We start from the raw sequence: 24,000 nt of genomic DNA, 5'->3' as shown, positions 1-24,000 counted from the left end.
TTGGAAAAGACCTTTGAGATCATCAAGTCCAAACATTAATCCAACTCCACCACTACATTCAGCACTAACTCATGTCCCCAGGTGCCATATCCACATGGTTTTTGAGCACTTCCAGGGATGGTGCCTCCACTACTGCCCTGGGCAGCCTGTTTTGATGCTTTACAACCTTTTCCATGAAAATGTTTTCACTAATATCCAATCTAAAACCTCCCTTGGCGCAACTTGAGGCTATTTCCTCTCATCCTGTCCTTTGTTCCCGGGGAGCAGAGCTGGACCCCCCTGGCTGCACCCTCCTGTCAGGGAGCTGTGCAGAGCCAGAAGTGCATGGCACTATTTAAAGTGAAAGTACTTTGATTTGGAAGAGGCAAGGATGAAGGTGAAGGCTAATTACAAAAGTTTATAAATGCAGCTGACATGTTAGCACTCTGTGTCTTTCATGCTGCCCTTCATTTACTCTCCTGGCGCTCTCTCCTCTTTTAATGCTCTGTTGTTTTTCCCCCTGTGGGCAAAGTGCTGCTGAGAGCAACTGGGGTAGCTGAGTTTGATCCATTTACATCGCTATGGATACAGAGGGGGCTGTTATTTAATTATTTAACACTGAAATGTGTGAAATGATCCGTGAAACCTCCAGGGTGAACTACGCTAAGGGGCAGACTTATAATCTGTGGATTATACTCTACAATACATATATAACATATAACATATAACTAATAACTAATAACTAATATATAATATATAATATCCTCATCCTGAGTCTTCTTTCGCTTCAGAGTGAGGCCCCCAGCTCCTTCAGCCCCCTCCTGTCACTATAGCACATGAAATGACACAATGTTATTGTGTTATTTTATTATTACATGCTGCTCTTTTAAGGTAAAAAGAGAGCTTTTAATTTCTGACTCCAACATTTATAGATTTCTAGAAGTGACAGTGGATTGGAGGGTGACAGTGCCACCTCTCCGATAACACTGGACAAACCAAAAGTCTATCAAATTTCTCCTCCTCTATAAAAGAATGCAGAACAGTAAGTTATTTACATAAAGTGTGTAAGAAAGTTTGTTATAAGAATGTAAACATCAGAAAACTTAGAAAATCTTAAAAATCAAGGTGACACCCTCCCAAGCAGATTTCTCCCAGACCTTTTCCCTGACGGCCTTGGCTTGCTGATAGACCTCCTCACGGTTCCCCACATCACAGATGAAGTAGTGGCACTCTGTCCCCATCATCCTGATCTCCTCCATGGTCTCCTTCAGGCACTTCTCAGTCCGACCCCACAGGATGATCTGTAGCAAGAAATTTTTGTTAGAGCCCAACTGCTTCTGTTTCATATCTAAAATAATTAAAACATGCTTCTGACTCCAACGGTTTGATGGAAATCTTTGATGTGTTTTCACTGCCAGGGCTGTTGTTTTGCTTCATTTAAGAAAAGCAATGACTTTCTGTTACATGGGGAGTATCAAGTGGGACCTGTGTTCCACTGCTGATCCTCTGTTTACAGATTCTTTACAAGCAACACAAGCTGAAACAAAAACTCAGATCTGAAGCCTAATGTGACTGGTATATGGAACATTTGGAAGTTTTTCTGCATTGTGTCATCTATGAATGAATTGATCTCTGGTTTTTGCTCTTCAACGAAGTCTTCTTAGTACTTATCATGTTATAAATGGTGAGTCACTGTTCTGCAAAAAATAAATTAATGAATGGAGCATGTTACTGCAATCAGCTGACTGCTCTGTGACTCTAAGAGCAAGATCCAAAGGAGAGAGAAGGAATGGTTGCTACATTGAAAATGCAAAATTATGGTGCTATTTCCAAGCACGTGTTATCCAGAATTACAGTTCCTTCTCACACTACTGTGTAGTGAGGCTGTATGAATCTGACCAGTATATTGATTTTTTTAATGGTTAAAAATAAGCACACTTAAACTTCAAAGATTAAAGAGTCTTTGAGTTTTCCCAAAGTTGAAAGAACAGAAATGGAAAAGTCTGAATTGCATCACTGCCTATAGCTCAATCCCCGCAATTAACTTAATAACAGCAAGATAAACATAAAAAAAATGTGTGCAGTATTCTTACCCCACAACAAATCTCTGGCAGGGAGCTTTAACATGCTTATTTTTTAAGGACTAGCTAAGCTTATCTCATAACTGGTACTAAAACTAATCTCTGGCAGGGTCAAAGAGCTCTTTAGTGTACCCCAGCAAGGCTAAAATGCAGAACTACCCAAATCCTCAACCACTTCCTAAACAAGTTACATTTACAATTAATCCCATTTCCATGTCATTGGCACATCTGTGAACACAAACACACCCAGACTGATAAGATTTATATCCTCAAATTCTCCAGAGCACTGACAAATCTGGTTAACCAGAAACTTCAGAGTGTGTATAAATATGCCAGAGCTATTTCATGGGAAATCTTATCTCAGGGGAAGTAATTTTCAAGGAAAAAGCTGTGATCACACTTAAAAACTATAAGAAAGCATATGGCTGAAATTGCAGCTTGTGCACTGGCCTGGCTTCTAAAGTCTCAGCGTATCACCCTTGGCCATCAGGGCTTGGCATCTCCTCAAAGCTTGTAAAATTGATGGCTATTTACTCACTTCTGATCCCAGGGCTAGACCAAGGAATATTTTTCATGTGTACACTGCAGACTTGAAGGGAAATCAAGAACATGTGAGAAATTTCACAAGCTCTCAGGAAGTATTTACAAAATACTGCTCAGCTGCGAGCACATGCACACTTGCTCTCCCTTCCACAACCCACATGGAAAAGGGGGAGGGAAAACCTCTGTGCAAAGGGGAGAAAAAAACCACAAAATGTCAACTGCAAATGTGGAGTCTGATGCCCACAGAGTTTTGCATCCGGCTGAACTTCACCCTCTTTGCAGGGTTGGATTAGTCAATGTACACACTAAAAAATGAAGTGATTTGCTGAAGAGTGATGGAAGGTAGAACAGGAAGAGGAGAGAAACAGAAATAAGGTGTCAGACAAGGAGAGTATAAGGCAGGAAACTGTGCTCACATATCTAATACTCCAGTGCTTCTGCTATTGCTAAATAAAAAGTAGATCCTTCACTCTTCACTTCAATCTGTCTCAAACATCCACAGAGCCTCCTATTCCCAGGAGCTACCACTGGTGCATTGAATGTCAGGAAATATACATGGAAGAATAGTTAAGCAAAGGATGGCCTGTCAAAGGAACATCTGTCTGTGATGCAGCTCTTGGATATACTATTTTTTTATGCCCCAACAGTTTCATTGAGACCTTTAATATCCTATAGGCAAGTCTTGCAAGGTGACCCCCTTAAAATCTGGGCCATCTGGGGACGACAGAATTTGCTGCTTATCCTGCTGACAACATTAATTTCAACACTGACTTCTTTCCATGAGAAGTTTTCGTGTCTTTGATACTGTCCACACTCAGGTAAAGGCTTCAGCCTGTGTAAGAGAAAGGCAGTAAATAAAAGACCATTCTTTTGTGAGAGGTCCCTGATGACCCAGTGGGAAGTGAGGGCTCCTGCCATCATTTCTGCTACTTTTTACAGATGGATAAAACTCAGAACTCAATACAATGTGCTTTTGGTCCAAATTCAAGCTTGACTGCTCCTATGAGATCATATGAGACTTTAAATTTCTCTCTTACATCTGGCCAGACTGAATTGGCACAGGCCTCCCCCCAGCCTCCCAGGACATCAGATCTTACAGACAAGTCTGGAGTTGCTGCATTTGTCTCACAGTTGAGGCTTCTGTTACTGCTGAACATCTTTAGGAACGGCTTGGTTTATAGTCTTTCTGTATAGGCAATACAGCAGTTTTCTGGTGTTTCTGATGTTTTCTGGGTCCTTACTCTCCTACTGCCTCCTGAGGTTTGCTACAAACTCCTCAGTTCTCTGCCCTCCTGCATTCACCTACTTCTGCAAAATGTGCCATTAGTGGTGATCATCCAGTACTCCTGAACAAACCCTTCTGCTCCCTGCTGACCTGATGAGCCTCTGTGGGCCTGGGGCTGTTTGCTGCTGCCCCGTGAGCGCCAGTTACCCAAACATTGGCTCTTCACTTCCCTTGGGATGCAACCCTTGGGATAAAGGAATATTATTCAGTAAACATCAAGAAAGTAACATCAGTAAACATCAAGAAAGGCACCACTTCACTTCACCCTGCCCCAGCTGGGATTCCAGGACCCTGCACTCATGAGGAGCCCAGAGCTGTGCTTTCAGAAATGGTCCATTTTATTAGGAAGCACAGTTTTTCAAATGTAGACATGGGGCTCAGAGTCTGGTCTGCCTCCTCTTTCCTTTCTAACTGCAAGTCTAAATTGGCAATAAGTGTGTCCCAAATGGAAGCTGAGAATGACTCCAACAGACACAGAAGTTCCTGTCTGGACAGAGGAAAACGAGAAGGAATAAGGAGAGGCACTGTGTTCATCATTTCCCAGCCTGTCAGGATGCTGCACCACCACCATTCACCAGAACTTAGTGGTGGACAGAAGAATATTTAATTTGCATTTTGGATAAATTCCTGGACAGACAATTTTCCATCCTGGAAAGAATCCAGCCCTTATTTCTTCCCCCTCTCCATCTCTTGCCATCTTCCCCTGCCTGCCTGTTCCTGCTGCACCAGACACCCCCTCCTCTGACAGAGTTACTGACCAGAAAATTGGCAAGGGCAGGTGCCCAGGGAGGTGGATAATCCTGCTCCAAGGCTTCCTGCCTGTGCTTACCTCGGTGTGACCCAGGGCTGGCAGCAGCCAGGGAGGCAGGTGGGATGGGAAAGCCACCCCTGACATGGCAGGGGGGATGGAGAAGCCACCCCTGACACTGCAGGTGGGATGGGGAAGCCATCCCTGACATCCAGGTGGGATGGAGAAGCCATCCCTGACACGGCAGGGGGGATGGGGAAGCCATCCCTGACATCCAGGTGGGATGGAGAAGCCATCCCTGACACGGCAGGGGGGATGGGGAAGCCATCCCTGACACTGCAGGGCAGGATCCCACCACTGGACACAGGGAAGAAGAGATTTATGATGATGGAGGAACTCCACGTGCCCTCCTCCATCATCATAAAGTGGGCAAGGGCTGTGACATCACACTTGGGACAGACTTTCCCAGGACTTATTAATGGGTTTTTGCAAAACAAACCTTATCTGTTGATCTGGAGTCACAGAACTCCTTATCTGACCTTAGGAAAATCCTTTCAGCTGGAGGGGCAGGCACTGCATCCTCTGCTCCCAGAGGATTAACTCTGGATCCTTTAACTCTGGATTTAATCTGCTAATGAGGCCTGTCCTGAGGTCAGAGGGGAGTCAGAGGGAAGAGTTTTGCTCCTCTTGGACTAAGCAAGGCTGTCTAACAGAGACCTGCACTGGCTTAGTGCCAAAAGCCCCAGTCCTGACTGCAGGACCAAAGCCTGACTTTCACCATAGCACAGGAAGAGTTATGCTTCTGACCACCACAAAATCAGATAAAGCCACTAATTTATATAAACTGGTCTAGACTGAAGCTGCTATCAACCACAACATAAACAATGTGATCAATGCCTCCAGAGACTGAAGGATTTTACTAGTGCAGGACACAAGGTTAGAGCTAACTTTACATCATTTACAAGGCTAGTTAACTTGTTCAGCCTGATTTCACTGCTAGCACAATTCAAGAACGGCAGCAAAGGAATGCTGCCCTTTCACATCATCAATTATTTTGGCACTGGATCTTCAGCAAACCCGCTGTGCTAGAATTCCTGCCTCCAGTGAGCTGGAGCAGTACTGGAAAGGTGTCCTACCACAATTACCACTATTGGGTTGTATCTGAGTAAAGAACTCTTCACTCTTGGTCTATTACACCACAAGGTGGGCTGTGATTAGCAGATATAACTTCCATTCTGAAAGTTTCTCCATTTTACGATTCATGAAGCAATTCCCTGATACAATCAGAAGACACTGAAAGATTAAAGCGTTGCAGAGACACACAAATGCCCTTCCCGCCTGATCTCATTATTGCTGCCTCCACAAATCAAGCACAACTCCCAGCCCCAGATCAGCAGAGATAGGAAGTAGTTGGTAGGTCAACACATTTCATTCCCCCTTTCAACCTCCTTCCCAGTCCAGGGGAACAAAAGTTGCTCTGTGTGAGCTGGTATCTGTAATTGCACAGACCTTTGTTCAAACACAGAAAGCCTTTCTGAGCCCAACACTCAAGAGTTCCTGCATACTTTTAGGAAGTACAAAGTGTAGATAATCCACTGAAGTATGCCAGCCTTATCCCCCTATATTCACAACTGCCTGGTACTACTAACTCACAGCCTGTCCTCGGGAAAAAAAAATGCATTCCAGTGTGTCCCATAATCCTGGGCAGAGTTTTGCATATCGTGAGAAAGGGAAGCTAAATCCCACAGCCTCAAAAGCTCCAGGTCCTTTGCCTGTCAATGGCAGAAGGGTTTTCTCCTCCACCCCTTCCCCTCTCCTGGCCCCAGGCAAAGGCAGACAAGTTCTTTCAGGAGCTCTCCATGGGAGAGGCAGCTAAAGGCTGATTACTGGAAGAGGGAAAGGTGTGGCCCTGCAGTGTGAAAAGCCAATCTTTGCTTTAGAAAGGAAAAAAAAAAAAAAGAACCTTGTGATGCCTGAAGTAGGTCAAAATACTTAACCCAGCCCCTTAGTGACACTTCTGTAAAGGTAAGCAAACAAAACAGGCCAGTGGAGAATTTCTCTAGGTTCCCCCAGTGAATATCAAAGCTGCAAAGGACAGGTATGAGAAAAGTTGCATGTTAACGTGGAGAATCGAGAGAGTAAGCTTCTGTATCTATTTTACATGCAAGCTTTTCAAGATTACTATTTAGCAGTTGTAAAGCCTGTAAGAATTGAATTTAAATTTAATCCTGCCACCCTGGTAAACATAAACCACAGACTTTATAATAAACTGGTTTAAGTCCAGGAGTAACATATAGTAATGAGATTAACAGTTAGGGCTAAAGAGACTTCAGAAGGTGACTAAAGGAGAGAATTCCAATCATTTTCGTCTGGAGTCAGAACTTTTATTAGTTTATATGTTGACTTAGCACTCAATGGGATTAACATTATTCACCTAAACAACAGTCAATTCCAGATGTACCCCGTTTTCCCTCTTAAAGAAACCAAACAGCACCTAAAAAAAATCACAGAGGAGTATGTCAACACCTGCCTGCTGTTCAACAGGGGCCTTCCTTGGAAAGAAAATGTGTGATTTTCTGTGTGCACACAGGCATTTAAGAGCAGCTCCCTGTGAAGAAGGGAACAAATGCCCACTGTTCTCACAGCCAGGACTATGTAAGGACAGGTGGCCCCATGCTGACTTTTTTTTTTTTTTTTCCCCAATTGCTTAGTCTGCAGCACTCCAGACTGCCTTGGGAGCAGCTCTTCGCAGCTCTGCTCGGAGCAGAGGAGGAAGGGCAAGGGTGAGGGTTGTTTGCAAGGAGAGGTCAGGCAGGAGTCAGCCTTTACAATTCCATTAACGCTGGGACAGGGTCAAACCGAGTGCAACGCTCCAACAAAATGCACCAAGTGGCCACAAGCTGTCACCCTGGAAGGTCCCTGCAAGCATCTGTGGGGTAAAGAAAGGACAGACTTGTAATGGGGAATGGTTTGCCACCCCATGTGTGAGAGCAGGCTGCTGCTGCAGGCATCCAAAGCACACAAATGTTAAAAATAGGTTAGAAACCCTTGTAAAATAGTTGATAGATCGTTAAGCATGTACTGTTAGTTTGTTTGTTATATTGTAAAAAGGGGTTAAAAGGGTAGTTGTAAGAAATAGGGTAGCCAATGTACCATAGAGGACACAGTCTCAAGCTACATCAGGGAAGGTATAGGTTGGATATTAGGAGGAAATTTTTCACCGAAAGAATAATAAAGTACTGGAATGCTCTTTCCAGGGCCATTCTCACTGCTATCCTTCCCAGGGAGGTGGTAGCATCACCATCTCTGGATGTGTTTAAAAAACACTGGACATGGCACTTGGTGCTATACTCTAGTTGAGGTGTTAGGGAATAGGTTGGACTCGATGATCTTGGAGGTCTCTTCCAACCTCATTACTCTGTGATTCTGTGATAACACCCCTCAGTAAGGTGCACCACGAGCCAGCCTGGACAGAACTGCAATGGCCAATCAAGGCCTAAAACCTTCATGCAAATGAAAGATCCAAACAGCAACCAATCCAAAGGGACAAAAAACAGGATAAAAAGGGGCATCTGACCCGGGAACGCTCCTGCCCTGCCCGGCCCCCTTGCTTTAGGCCTTTCTTTTATTAGAATAAATACTGAAATCACTTCAGTACCCCTTGCTTTAGGCCTTTCTTTTATCATAACAAATGCTGAAATCACTTCAGTACTGGGAACCTGCTCCTGTTTCTATCACAAAGAAATATCCTGCAGAAAGATTCTCTGGCTGCAGAGCAGGAAGAAGTGGAGAATCTGGGGGTGGGGAGAGGGGTTAGGAAAGTTCTGTGTTTGAGGTAAGGCTCTGGAGACACCCACCAATAGAAATATAATGCTCCACCCTGCAAAAATAACCAGTGTGCTGCTGCCGCCTCCGTCTGCTTGGCATGGCATCCCTGTAATCCAGATTCCTATAAAAATGTCAGGAAATTGTGGGGAGGGGAAATATGCAGGTGCAGAAAGGCCTTTTGTCCTGCAAGCGCAGCAGACAAGATGAAGGGATGGAAAGTCAGTAAATAACATTTCAAAGGGGAAAACGAAATTACTGTGATGGTCTGACAGGATATTTCAGCATCACTGAAGTTTAGCTGTGTGCACATTTTTCTTCCAAAATGCTGCATTATTATTTTTACTTCCTGCATATAACGATCTCTGTAAAGAACCTGTGGCAGGTTAAATGTTCATGTTAGAGAGTTAGACATTTACTACAATGCAAAGCTATGTCTACACTGACCAGTAACTGTTCTTGGAAAGCTAAAAAAATCCAAAAGTTAGATTACAAGGTAATGTTAGGAGAAAAGCACACGTGGAGTTAAAAAGGGGCTCTAATACAGTATTATTTCACCTGAGTGGGCAAAACTGGCCACAAATTGCCTCTTCAACCAACAATTAACTGAAAAGTCTGCTGCTTCTAAACTAACAAAATGGGAAAACCTGACAGTATAAATGTATGTAAAAGAAGAATTAAAGAGCTGCAAACTGGATGCCAGTCAAAGTGGATTCTTCTGTAGAGTTTGCCTTTCTATTTCTGAGATGAATTCTGGAGCAGAGCAGCCTAACCTTGAAATGCTGGGTGGTTTTAACTTCCAGTCCCCAGGGACAGCACTGACTCCTAGGCTAGACCCGGCATGGCTTATAAATGCATTAGTTATGCTGCATTGCCAGTTTAAATTATTGTCAGCTTTAATTCAGAACACCTTCAGTTTTGCTCCAAGCTAAATCATGATGAGCAATTCACCAGCACTTCACTTATTTTGGGGAATATATAAAAAAATTCTCTACAAGCTCTATAAAAATAAAAAAAATATAGATTTATCAATGTGATGCTATGCTCAAAACATCACTGAAAAGAAAAACTAGGGAAGGGTTTAAATTTGTTAAGCTGGGAGAAGGTTTGCAACAAAAATAGCCATAGAAACCTAAGGGTGAATAATGTTCCCAATGCTGTCATTATAAACTGCCCTCCAGAAAGGGCTAAAATATGCTCCAGATCATCCATGTGCATAATAGGATGCAGCTCTTGACTGAAAAAATAACTTCTCCCGTGAGGTTACTGGAGAACTATTGGAGTTAAAATAGCCTGCCTTAAATTTGTGTATAAACACCAGCAACTGCTCCAGACAAGCTCCCCTACAAGCCTTTCTCTGCCTCTAGAAAAAGAGAACTGCTACCATTTTCAAACCATATAAAAGCTGTCAAAAGGTGCCATTCTTATAAGAATTTTAGCTGAAGAAATAAAGGACACTGCTTAGAAGAAAGCTTCAATATTGAAATGCTTAACTGGTTGCCTATCTTTTCATGTGCTTTTCAAAATGTTATTTTTTTAATGGTGGCTGTTGCTATGCAACAGAGCAGAATCTCTAAAATCTATTCATGAGTTGTACAAATGGCAGTTTTCAGGACATATTTAACTCTCTCAGTCTATTAAGTCAAAGAAGGAGGATGGGAATCAGAGGACTGGAAGCTCCCAGAGCACAACCCCCACCCAGGGGTACAGCATGGCTTAAAAAGGGTCTTTCACTGATTATACAAATTTTTTTCAATACACTGTTAAGATAAAACAGCTACCTTGCTTTCAAAAAATGTGAAAAACAGCACAGCTCTGTTAAATAAAATTATATCTAAATGTAAAAACAAAAGTTAAATACATGTTCATTACTCTTAGCCAGAAATGATCAAAGCAATTCAAATTCAGACTCTGCCACAATGGTTATTTAAATAATCAATTTGCCAAATGTTATTTAAACAAGAGGTGCTGGTCAGGCAGTCACAAATCCAGCTTTAGCATACTCCTAACTTACAGCTGCCTGGAAGTTCCCATCTTTTGGATGTGACTGCTTCTCAGGCCACTGCAATGCAAAATGAAGTTAATTCACTTCAATGCGAACATAAAATCAATGAAGTTATCACAGAACAAGACAAACCTGACTTTGCAATAAAATAAACTATATGAAGTAATCTGGGCAGCAACTGAGGGTCAGAAATAGAATATTGAGGCACAATAATTCTCAGTGTGTTCAAAGGCAGTCACAAGCCCAGCTCTTTGCCTGAAGGGTTCCTTCCCTGCCAGCAGCTTCAGAGCATTGGGGATCTGGAAACTGCTCCAAGAAAGTGTGTGAAATTGAGCCCTAAAAAAAATTTAACAGGCCTATTTTTGGTTGACTCACATTCACTTTTTGCTTCCACTGAAATATAAGTGACAAACCCAACCAAAGTAATGGCCTGAAGGACAGCAATCCCCACGTGCAGCAGTGATGGATTGTCAGTGCTGGAACTGCACTTAGAAACCTGGATTCTGAAACAAATAACACTACTTGGCCTAAATCTGGGACTTAAATGTAAATCAAAAGTGTTTTAACTGTTTTTACTGGTTCCAGTGGCTAAAGAAACCATTCTAACTTCATCCCAAACATATCAACTCCCTCTGAGATGGATCTTTTTTCAGTCTATAACCAGCATTCTGATTATTTAGAGCATTTACAATTTCAACAAGAACCTGAAAATGTGTAGCTTATAATTTTATATCATTTATTTTATAAACATAATTTACTTTCAGTGGTTAAGAATTTTCTATTTCTTAGTGTCCCTTTCAAATCAGTGAGGAAGAGAAACTAAAATCCCTTTATAAATGTAAGATGCTCTTGTAAATGTCTGGTTTTGCACAAATGCTGGACTGAGATGGGACAGTGTCAGCAGTCAAAGGCATCAGGAGAGCTGTAAACAAGATCTTTTTTCAGTCTATGACCAGCATTCTGATTATTTAGTGCATTTATAATTTCAACAACAACCTGAAAGTGTGTAGTTTATAATTTATTTTACAAACATAATTTCTTTTCAGTGGTTAAGAATTTTCTATTTCTTAGTGTCCCTTTCAAATCAGTGAGGAAGAGAAACTAAAATCCCTTTATAAATGTAAGATGCTCTTGTAAATGTCTGGTTTTGCACAAATGCTGGACTGAGATGGGACAGTGTCAGCAGTCAAAGGCATCAGGAGAGCTCAGTGAGAGCTGTAAACAAGTGCAGTGATGTCAGGAGGAGCTGGCTGACCCAGTGCTGAACTCTGGCTCCGAAGGACACACAAAATGCCAGATCCCTTTCCCACACATGTGTGCACACACACTCCCCTCCCCTTTCATCAGAAAAGGTGTCACAGAACAATTTGCCACAGTTGCACGTCATCATCCATGGAAATAAACCCTGGGACCCCTTTTGATGGCTGAGACTTTGCTTTTGAAAAGACAAACCTACTTCCATAAGCACATCAAATATAAACACAGTGGTCTCTGAGGGGCCTGGGTTCCAATCCAAGCAGCAGAAAGCCACAGCATTGCACAACCAGCACATCCCAAACCCAAAATTCAAATGGCTCAGTTCAGCCAGGCTGGACTCCTGCATTTCCCAGGGGCCTTGGAAATATTCTGACATAATTCCTGACAGCTCCCTGTGGCCAGAGCCAGCCCTGAACTGTTAGCATTTGGGAAAGAAGCAATTGTACCGGCTGGGTGCCTTTAATATCCCACTTGGAGCATGACCTCGTCTCCTTAAGGCTTTGTCCTTGCTGGGAAGGTTTTTTTAGGAGTTGGGTACAGGGAATTTGAGGTTGTAGTCAACATCAAACCAAGCTGCTGAAAGGGGATGTCAGGATTTTCCATTCCCTCTCCAGCAAGCTTTGCCCAGGGAAGTGCTGATCAGAGACAAGCTGTCTGTGTTTACTGCCAGCAAGGAGACTGAAGTGACAGATTGAAGACAAACACTAATTTAATGTTCATGCAGAAAATATCTGACTGCCCACTGTTCTTGCTGATCCATTCTGTTGAAGAGCATGGAAAGACAAACTGCTCAGTGTTTGTCTTCCCACAATTTAGGTTTGGTATATTTGAGATTTTTCTTGAGGTCCAGAAAAAGATTACCTAAGAAGTTCTGCTTTCAGGTAAAATGGTGCAAGTTTGTCAGCTCTTCAGGCACAAAGAAAATCTTGGGTGTACCTGGTGATTCAAAGGGCAAATAAAACAAACCCCAACTAAAGCACATGAAAGATCATGGTTTTTTAATGGTGACTTCTGTCTTTTAAATGTAGGCCTGGCCATAAAGGAGACATTTGCTCCTTAGTGAAGATTCTAAGAAACACTGAAGTAAGATCTTCAGTGCCTGAACTTTGACTTTCTGCTACTCACAGGAGTTCAGACAGCAGGATTCTAGTCCAGGACTTACTGGGAAACAGGATCTACCAAAATGACAAAGAGTACTCATGGATACACCTGTGCTGCTCAAGAGATGGGAAGATGAGTGAGTGAAAACTCCATTTGCACCTATTTTAAATGGCTCTTTCACTGAGATAAGGGAAGAAATATATTATTAGCCAAATCACACCAACTGCTACCCCACCTTTATACAGACTCTTTTTAATCTGTAGCTAAAACTGTGTCATACAACAGGATAATCACAGACATAGTCTTTCCAGGCATCATTTATATAAATATATATATATAAAACATCAAAATATGCATAATTTTATGTTAGTTAAGTGCACTCAGAGGTACAGCTGTCACTGGTTACACACTGAGAGCCAGGTTTACCTCACAGGCACACACCTAAAGCACAACTAATTCAGCAGAGCTGCATTTGTGCTTTCAAACATGATTTTATTGCCATAAATGGAGCACTGACACATTTGCTCAGGCAGTGTAAGATAACAGAAATCCCTATGTTAACCAAAACAAATAAGCTCTGCAGCACTGCAGTCAGTAAATTGTAATTAAGAAGGTGGCAACATAAGGGCAGCTGTCCACAAAATCCCATTGTAATTATGCATAGTTTATGGCTAAACTAATGGGATGAACAATTTAAATTAATTACAAGCCCTGCCAAGGTAGCCATCTATTCCCAAGTCTATTAATTAGAATCAATTTAATCCCCACTGGGATGAAGGTCAAACAACATGTATTTGACCCTTTTCTCCTGGCGTCAGTGTTATCAGCCAATGGATCTGGCAGTGCCTGGGTCTGACTTGTCCAGCTCTTCAGGATGTTGACAGGATGCTTTGAAGAACAGAGTCTGGGCCCAGCTAAAAGAATCTTTAATAATTTCTGCTTTATATTCCTGATAAGCATGGGTTTTAAAAGGCCAGAGCTTATTCTCAGCTCTGAGGCTGTTGTTCTCTGTCTTGGGGAGTTTTTCTTTTTAGTCTCCCTTTCCTGCAGAAAAGCTTGAAGCAGCAATTGTGTTAGATTTGTGTCTTCACTTTGATTCCTGTCCCAGTTGAAAGTGAACACTTAACACTAACTAGCATTTGTTACTGGATTTTAAAACAAATACTCAAACTTATACTCAATACTTAAACTCAAATACTCAATAATCATTAGCTGACATTTTCAAACTGCTCAGAGGGAAAGATACCAAATTTCTAGACCCTTGTCCAATTTTATGGCCAGGCAATCAAGAGAACTGTTACTTTTTTTCTTCTCCCCATCACTGTTGCAGACTGAATTAACCAGCTTCTTCTGTGAACTTCATAATTTTCTTTTATTTGTCCTAATTCTTCAGGGTTTTTTTTGTTTTTTTTACTTGCCTTTATACTTTTATTCCTCTCAGGTTACTGTCAGGCCAAGTTCCTGCCTTGCTCTGGCAGTCTGATGTAAAAACAGGGAGTTCTTGATATGCCACCTTTGAATGTTGCTGATCTCTTTGAGAAATGGAATTCAGAGTGTATTTAGAGCTTTCTAAGTTCCTCCTTTGTAATTTTACTATCCACTGCATAGTATCACTCTAATAAAGCAGGTTGCCACAGCAGCCTTAAGAATAATAAAGTCTTTGATTCCTTTAAAAGGTTTTAGTCAAATGCTTAGGACTGTATACATGGATTATGGTCACTCTTAAAGCAAATTGCTGTGCCTGGCTAATTAAATCAGACATTAGCTCAACAGCATGTTTGATTCATTTATAATGCAGTAAAAACTACCTACAGTGCTTCAGATGGAAATAGTTCTACAAGTCTGAGACTTTTTCTAGCCTGTGCCAGAGCCATGACATAAATGCAACATAAATACTCAGCAGGACTTTTACAAGTCACTGTAGGTGATGAGACTACACAAAGAAAATAGGGATGAATCACTTCAGGTAAGTGGCCTGAAACATCATGGGCCAAAACCTTCCTTCAGCCCTGAAGTTCAGAAAATCTGCCTTTTTCCCTCCTGTGGTACAAATGAGACTGAGAATGATGGAATCAGACTATGGCTGAGGCTCTGGATGTCCTCTGGTCCAACCCCCTGCTCAAGATCAACCTCAGTTACTGCTCTGAGCAGGTCAGCTCATTTTGAATTTCACTGCTTCCTCCTCCAGCTTGGCAGATCTGAGCCTCTCTTTTCACTTTCAAGGTATTCACTTTCACTTTACTCCCTTCACCTTTATTTAGCATTAGATCTACTGCAGCCTTTACCTCCCAGCATTAATTTTTAAAACAATCTGTTTTCTACCACACTTCCTGCACCTCTCTAAACATTCTTCAAAATTCTTTACTGCTACTTTTCAAACCCCACCTTAAAACTTCCATTGCTGTGATGTCTCTTCCAAAACTTTAAACTGGCTCAACAAGTGGTGCTGCAGTCTCTGGCTTTCATCAGCAGAGAGCTCTGTGTTGGTGCTCATTGTCACCTTTTGGTTTTTATCTCCACTGTCACATTTATTTATTTTATCCCTGCCAAACCTGAGGTCAGCATCATCTTTTGCTGTTGTTCTTGCAGAGCACATTTAGCATCTTTATGCTAAACAGTCTTTGGTGTGAAGTCAGTTTTTGAGGCACTGCAATGACATTAATATAAAACCTCATCTTTAAAACTTTAAGATTTTTTACAGCATTGGCACAGCCCTTGTATTTAGTGGGAAGCCTCATTTAACTGCCTTGGTGCCAGACCTTCAGCATGTTAAAAAGTGCTGGATCTTAGTGTGCCAACTCAGCATGGTCTCAATGGGGACAGCATTTTCTCATTACATCACTGCGTCTTGATGAGAGATGACAAGACTGCAACTCTGCAAGCACCACTTCTTGTTAACATTATTTATTCTCCTTACAACACACCCAGCAACAAATACAGGTATGTTCCAAATTATAACTTAAAACAGCTCCAGCCCAAGCTGCTTCACAGACACCAAAGATCTGAGAGCTGATAAATTCTGGTGGTGCCTGCCAGGCAGAGACACTTATTCAGCATGTTATTCCAAGCGCTGGCCTTGGCAGCAGCCCCCAGCACAGGCTCCATGCCACGGCAGCCTGGCACTCCAAACAAGGGCTCTTCTGCCCATCCTTAAATCCAATCAACAAAGTAGGGAGCTGCCAACAGGAAGCCATTAAATAAAGCTGCCGTCAGGATGTAATCTTCGGAGAAATAAAGCTTTTCTGGAGACCATAAAGCCACCCAATCAGATCTATGCTGTCATACTTTACCAAAAGTTTCAAATTAATGTATTATTTCAAACGACATGGAAAAACATTCACTCCCCAGCTCTTCTCATGTACTTCTGGTTGCTGATAAGTTGTGACATGCTCTCCTAGTTCACTGTAAGATTAAGTGCTTAAATTTAAGGAAGATTAAAGTAACCATCATTTAACACATCCCTGAAGCTGCTGCATTCCTATGGTGGTTTCTTTCCAACCACACACACAACAGGAGAGATTAATCACTTACAACCTCCTATTTGCACTGCAGGTAAATATTCTCATTACACTAAAATATCTACAGCGTAGAATATTTCCTTTTAGATTCCATTAGTGCGTTTTCCTTTTACATTACATTATCCTTTTTACACAATGTCAGATTGCCTTTTCCAAATGGTCACTTTTTTGCATTTTTGAAACGACTGCACAGAAATCCATTAGGCACATGGGCTGTATGTCATTGTGGTACCACCACAGGGCAGGAAAAGCATTCAGAATGGGGACAGATGCTCACCTGGCAACAGTTTCTTAGCACTAAAATCTAAATATATATATATAAATTTTACACCGAGTCTTTTAAAACCAGGCCACCTTAAATGTAGTGCACCACACTGGCCTATTGCACTCGGTAATGTACATCAGAACTGTGTCCATTTCTATTATAAACCTAATTTTAAAGGCTTTCTAATTTCATTATGTTAAGTCATGATGCCTGTTAGAAACAAGTACATGGTGATTAATCAGTTTCTGAGGAAAATCAGGTCCTCTCAGCTCTGAAAGTGTGTCATTTTAAACCAGCTCTTTTCTTCTATCAGGACTAATATTCTCTGGGGTGGTCAGATCAGGTCTAGTCATGTTCTGAGCTGAGAAGGAATGAATGTGTCAGAAATCAGTTATTACTTGCAGAACAAAAGTGTCTCCTTGACAACTGGCCCAGCACATGGGATTTTAAAGCTGACAGAAGCAGAAGGGCTTCCTAGGGTTCCTGCAGGGATCTCCTTTGTTCCAAACCTGGAACCCTTTCTTTTGTCATGTACAGGGTTCCTGCAGGGATCTCATGTCTTCCCACCGCTTCGCCACTCCACCAGCACAGTCAGGAATTATAAACCTTTGTACATGACAAAAGAAAGGGTTCCAGGCTTGGAACAGGGTTCCTACAGAGATCTCATGCCTTCCCCACTCCCCAGCACAGTCAGGAATTGTACACCTTTGTACAAGAAAGGGTTCCAGGCTTGGAACAGGGTTCCTACAGAGATCTCATGCCTTCCCCACTCCCCAGCACATGGTCAGGAACTATAAACCTTTGTACATGACAAAAGAAAGGGTTTCAGGTTTGGAATAGGGTTCCTGGAGGGATCTCATGCCTTCCCACGCCTTCTCCACTCCCCAGCACACAGTCAGGAATTATAAATCTTTGTACATTACTAAAAGGAAGGGTTCCAGGTTTGGAACAATCCAGCACATTTGGATGAAGTCTGGGGCACATTCCCATCCCAGTGCACCAGGAATTTGATGCCAGACAAGAGATACTCTCCAGTGCAAGACTCTTCTACAGGCTCTGAAAGTGCAACCAGAGAATGTTTGAGAGTGAGAGATATTTTAAGACATTTTGGAATAAGAACTCTTACTGAATCCATGGGAGACACACATAGCTTTTGTCCTGAGCCTCAAAAAAAGTCACAGTTCTGAAACAGCAGCAGTGGCTTTTGCCCTCATATCAGGAGATTGGTATTAACTTAATATCCAGCTCTAGTCACAGTGCAGTTAATTCTTGATCATACAGCATTGGTATGTGTTATAAAGAAGCTTTCAGAAGGTGTATATATATTAATTCATACAAATCAGGACAATAATATATGGGCCATTCACTTAAGAGTTGGACTCCATAATCCTTGTGGGGTCTCTTCCAACTCAGAGTATTCTGTGAAATCTGTGAACTAATATATCAGTGTGATTCACAAAGACCAAAATGAAATATTCATAGACCTACAGATGCAATTTGTGTGGGAGGAGTGTGCCATTGATAAACTCATCTCAAAACTTGCCAATTTTTCCATTACTGGGAACACAAGGCTAAATTCTAACACCCATACCGTTTTTTTTACATAACTTCTCGCCAATACTCTCAGCCTAAACACAAAATAGCCTCAAATCTTACTCAGCTAAACCCCTCCAATTATACAAGGCTTTCAAGCACTTGTAATTCTTCTGAGGTTTTCAGTTCTGTTAGAGGAAGTGAAACAGTGAGGGGAACTCCAGGTTCCAGCAGCAGTGTGGGCTTGCACAGCTCCCATCCATCCCTTTCTTGGGGCTACTTCCTCCCTCAACCTCCTCCCATCCCAGCTGACACTGAACTGAAAGAGGACAGCACAACCAAACAACAAGAAATCTTCCACAATGCAGACACTGAGGTCTGACTTTGAAAAATGCTGTGGAAATACCAATGGAGAGAACAGTTGAGATGTCAGGGCCGTTGGGTTTTTTTGGAAAGGCCCAAGAAACTCTTCCAAGGTCACTGTCAGATAAACAAGAATACTAAATTACATACTAAAGCTGGGGAATCTGTTTCAGTCCTATTATTATAATCCCTCTCAGTTACTTTTATTAGGTTTTGTTGACATTTAGCAATGCAGAATGCCTAAGAACCAAGCATCCCTTTCCCATTCAATCACACCTCAAATTAGATAAACTGTGAACAAAGTAAATTAAAATGATGAGGAAAATTTTTAGAGATCAAAGTTTTCTAAAGGAAAACCTAACAAAGATAAAGATGTAGGAATCAAAACTTCTTCACTAGAGACTATCAAAATCAGGGCTGACAAATTCCTGGCACAGGCACTATAAATGAAACTTCTGTAGAAAAAGCAAATGGCTTTGAGGAAACTAGGCACAGTTTCCCACTCTGCTGAGCAGTGAATGAACCCATTCAGCCCCTGCACCCCCTGACTGCTCACATCTGCAGAGGGCTGTTCTCCAACACAAGAAATACTGTTCAAAGGGGCCAGTCTTTCCAATATTAACTGGATTATACAGTACAGTCTTTGCAAAACACCATTAGGCTTTGGAAGTGGATTTTTATTTCATAGGCATTAAATCATAAACTCATAAAAGTCTCTCCTTCTCCCATTTCATTAACACAGACATTCTCTGCCATTTTGGCTCACCAGAGTATCAACAGCTATGAGCCTTGACAGAGCTACCAGTGTGTGAGACTGAGGCAGAGGTGATACTTCACTGACCAAATACTTTTAAGGAACACTTAAATTCTCAAGAGTTAAAGCAAGCAATAGTGAGGATTTTGACTTTTGCAAGCAGGCAAGAAAGGACTGAAAGCAGAAAGTTGATTTCTCCAGCAATTCAGCCACAGCAAAGTAGCTTCTCAGGCAGCACTTATGAATCTGGACACATCTCTGGGAAGTTGGATTACAACACTTGAACATTTCCGGAGAAAAGTCAGTGCTGTTCATCCCTCATCATAACACTAACATGTCCTGGATCATCTGTAAGCACTTCATCCCTGCACACAGCTCATTTACATGCTCTTGGCTTTTTCCAGAAGCGCTCCAGGAAGCATTTCAATACACAGTGCCTCCCAGGACCAAGTAGTTCTTGACAACTACTTGAAATTACAAACGGAGTATGGATCCTTTGACCTCTCAGGGTACACTTGAACAGGAATTATCTGATGATTAGAGTCTCTCATTGCCTAAAAATTGCTGGCAGTCTTAATTAAAAAAAAAAAAAAGAATATACACTTCTGAAACTGCAAATAAAACTGGCACTGCTTTGTGCCCTTATTGGCAATTTCTTTGGAGAGGCCAACGAACAACTTTGAGGAAAGAAACATCACTTGAGAAGGAAATGTCTCCTAGACATTTATCTAAGTCACATTTGAGGCACAATGGCAGAGCAATGGGGGTAAAGAATGGGAATCAGGATGGATTTACAAGATCATGCCCAAGAGACTTCCATTCCATTGAGAATTGTAGTCTCCATGCTCATCAATCAAGACATTGTATTTCCATTTGCATAAACCCTTCAGGGATTTATTTCTTGTCCTTTCACAGCTTTAAATGCAAGATCAAATTTTACAGTAGAGGAGTTGCAGATGTGACAATTCATAATCTTGTGAAACACAACATTTGCCACCTTGCTCGAAAACGGCTCCGATACATCTCACTTGTGATCAACAAAACCAGCCCCTGAAACAGTGTAAGATGAAATCCCATCCAGTCTAATTACCAGAGAAGTTTCATAGCCTCACAGTCCCAACTAACTTATCTTTCTGGAGATTCTAATCTCAAAAATATGGTTATATATCGCCGCCTACCTCCAAAAGCCCGCCACTATGTCTGTGTGCGCAGGCGCCGGGCGCACTTGGTCAGGACACACTGCACGCCCTCCCCCAGAACCTGAGCCCTGGCACTGCTGCCAACCACCTCCATGGCATGCTGGGCTTGGCCCTAGAACTCCATGCCTTTGCTGGAAGTCTTTTTCTGAACTTGGGATATGGTGACTACACAGATAATCAGAATCTGTTTTAAGTTAGTAATTATGATCAATAATTCAAGCTTTGCATATTAGTGTAAGCCAGTTAACAGTGTAAAAAGAGAAAACCAGTCAGTTTTCACAAGGCTTATCATGACTTGCTAGACACTCCAAGGCTTTTTCATTTCTTTTTGTCAAATGCAAAGTGTAAAACTGAAGAGGAGTGCCAAGCAGAAGGTTGTGCATGGTTCATGGTGACTGCACAAAATCCACAAATTTAGGGTTGAGCACAGAAGCTAAGGAAGGAAAGAAATGAAATCTCATAGCAAAGGGAATGGAAAGTACCACATGTAGGTAAAATTAGCATTAAAACTACTAAGGAGATGAAGCCAACTTTGGTGTTCTCACCACAGGCTGGCAGGCAGTGCCACTACCAAGGGGATCAGAACTTGCTGAGTGCCATATATGACTGACTGCACACCATGATATAACTGAAAAGAAAATCTAATTCAAATTGAGTCGATGCAAAGACTTAAACACCTTGATGATGTACATGAAAACATCCCAAAAGGCAAAACACCCCAAAGTTCTAACCAGTAACTAGCAACACAGAGCATTTCAGAACATGATGTGAGAAAAGTACAAAGGTTCCCAATAATTATTCTCATATATTCTGTATTCTTTCCTTGTACAATATGTAGAGATTTTGTAGATAGGACATACAGCTAGAATACAGTCTGTGTCTGTTTACAGTAATTCCATCCTCAGCTCTCTCTCAAACAGTCCTGGCTCCTTTTGGCCCCTGGCTCCTCAGGGCCATTGTTCAGCTCCCAGCTCAACTGCAGCAAAACAGCTCTTAAATGTGCTGTAGAAATGGTAGCACTTTAATGCCAGCGCTCAGCATAGCAACCAGCCGCTCTAAATAAATAAATAACGAAGCCTGGTATTCCAACAGATAATATAAATACACCTTCAGCAAATTTCTTGGGTCCAAAGGTCAATCAACTTGTTTGCTCTGACTCCCAGAATGTGTAAATCTCAACATGATGTTTAAACACAAACACAGACAAACATCAAAGTTCAATGCTGACATATTTTACACCTCAGAGTTACATGCCAGAATAGCTCTGTACCACACAGAGAAAACTGTAATGCATGTGTAAGGAAGTGATAAAACCCTATCCTGAACTAAATCCAATTTTTTTTTTCTTTAAATAGCCTCCCATTCTGTATTTTTCCTCTTCTTTCTTCCCCATTTATGCTCATTCATCCTCTCACACAGAGAAGTATTTATGCAGCTGTCTAATTTCACCAGTCCTCCCCTTAATTACCAGTAAAAGGGGAGATGAAACTTTCCATCCTGACACTCATTTCAGGGATGTGTGTTTCTGTATCCCTGACTGATTCACACACAGGAATATACCTGTATTTACAAAACCACAACATTTCAAGGTAAACCACCAGTTCCTCAGCAAGAGAATGGACCCACCAGCTACACTGGCACTTCTGGGCTGCTGTGCAGACCAGCCACTCTCAGCCTCTCTCCTAAAGGAAATGTGCAAATAATCCCACAGCTTCCACTCAAGCTGTGCTCTTCTTGCTGGCTTCTCATTCATTTTCCCCTTGAACAGCTCTGGGCTGTCTAAAAATGAAACACAAGGGACTTCAGGAAGCACAAGGAATTAATTTCACAAATGGAAACCCAGCAGAGTGAAAGGGAACCCACTGTCCCAGAGCCACCTGCCCGTCTCCTGTGGGGTCATATGACCTGATAGAGGAGGGCTCACTGTACATGATCCCCATGCCCCTCTCCTGTGGGGTGATGTGATCCTGATAGAGGAGGGCTCACTGTGCATGATCCCCATGCTCTCTCCTTTGGGGTGATATCCTGATAGAGGAGGGCTCACAGTACATGATCCCTCTCATTTGGGGTGATACGACCCTGACAGAGGAGGGCTCACTGTACATGATCCCCATGCCCAGCAGTGCCAGGAAGCAGCAATGGAAGTGAGCCCTGGCTCCATGCATAGAATCGCTCAGGTCTCCTTCCCCTGCCACAGCAAACCTGGGCTGAGGCAAAACCCTCTCCTTTGTCAGCACAGGGGGATTCACGAGGGGGATTTTCTCACAACCGCGTTTTCACGGCTGGGATGGGGAAGGGCAGGACGCGGTGAAGGAGGAGTGGGCAACTTCTGAAATGCAATGGATGTAATAACTCAGAGAGCTGCTCTCACCTTTCCCGGGCGATCCCAGCGATCCCACCCGGAGGTGGGGCAGCAGGGCTCGCTGGCAGAGCAGCAGGTGGGCGCTCCCCATCCCCTCCCCGCTCACCTTCCTGGCTCCTCTCCTGGCGAACTCCCGGGCCAGGTGCCGGCCGATGCCGCGGCCCCCGCCGGTCACCAGCACGTTCTCCCGGGACAGGTCTCGCAGCTTGGGCGGCAGCAGCAGGCACACGGCGGCTTTCACCACCAGATACACCATCTGCATCGGGAACAGCAGCAGGGCGCCCAGCCACTTCCACATCATCCTCTTCTGCCAGGCAAAGTTCTCTTCCAAGCCTCCACAGAACCAAGGTGACAGAGAAAGAAAAGCGACAGCCTTCATGCACCCCCAGATGGGTGACAGTTCTTCAGCCCCCCTTCCAAAACTTGGGGGCAAGAGGTTCTTGGATTGGAAAAATCCTTCCCTCCCCCTAAAAAAAAATGTGGGGGTAGGAGCAAAGTAGTGCAGAAGACCAAGTCACTCCCCTGTTTCTTGATCGGTGTCCTCTGGGATTGTCACACGCAGGTAAAACAGCTTCCTTGCTTTTTAACTGGAAAGCTTTTTTTGTTTTAATTAAAAGAGAGGGGAGAAAAAAAAAAGTAGAATTAAAAGTAACCATGCATCCCTCTGCTGCAAAAACCCACATAAAATTCCAGTATCCAAACGAAAGGTTTTTATATTTAGAAAAATAAAATAAAGCAGCCTATGTCTCCAAATTTCAGCCTGCAGTGCCTTCCAGGCAGCTCATTTCTATTCTTAGACTCAGGAAATTGCTTAAATAAGACAGAATTGCCAGGACCTTCTTTTTAAGAAAGCCTCTATTCAGGGTGAGGTTGTTGTTTTAGTATCTATAAATATCTATAGACGTTCTGTCCTGAGCCGGTTGCAAAGGCTGAGCCGGTCACTGCCTCTCTCTGCTCCCTCTCCCGGTTTTTTCACTTGGAGTGTGGATCACAGAGCAGGAATTACGCCGTGCACTACTTCAGCTCTGCCTCTTACTCATTTCTGCCTATTGCCGTCTCCGCCGCTCAGGGCCGCGGCGCTGGGGAGGTTTTATACCCCATTAATCCTGATTGACAGTTAAAGTGTCGGGCCGATTTCACTACTGTTCCTGGGAGTGGCTGCTGCTCTGCCCTCCCCCGCCG

General features: G+C 42.7%; 2 protein-coding genes across 2 annotated transcripts in view; one reads left to right on the top strand and one right to left on the bottom strand.

Annotated features, from left to right (window-relative positions):
• Window positions 1–23,892, bottom strand: part of DHRS3 (dehydrogenase/reductase 3) — a 29,085-nt gene extending 5,193 nt beyond the window's left edge. Inside the window, exons 1-2 of the mRNA XM_005427465.3 lie at window positions 22,925–23,892; window positions 1,137–1,280 (exon numbers count right to left, since the gene is read on the bottom strand). Coding sequence (XP_005427522.2) covers window positions 1,137–1,280; window positions 22,925–23,197 — 417 coding nt within the window. The 5' untranslated portion in view covers window positions 23,198–23,892. The remainder of the gene's footprint in view (window positions 1–1,136; window positions 1,281–22,924) is intronic.
• LOC102038079 (arylacetamide deacetylase-like 4) overlaps window positions 23,335–24,000 on the top strand; it is a 13,672-nt gene continuing 13,006 nt past the window's right edge. The window contains exon 1 of the transcript XR_004082412.1: window positions 23,335–23,380. The gene's annotated coding sequence lies outside the window, so the exon portion shown is untranslated. The remainder of the gene's footprint in view (window positions 23,381–24,000) is intronic.

Source organism: Geospiza fortis, unplaced genomic scaffold, assembly GCF_000277835.1.
Source record: "Geospiza fortis unplaced genomic scaffold, GeoFor_1.0 scaffold132, whole genome shotgun sequence".
Classification (NCBI taxonomy): domain Eukaryota; kingdom Metazoa; phylum Chordata; class Aves; order Passeriformes; family Thraupidae; genus Geospiza; species Geospiza fortis.
The sequence above is the reverse complement of the archived record's forward strand: the minus strand, read 5'-3'. Positions and strand labels throughout refer to the sequence as shown.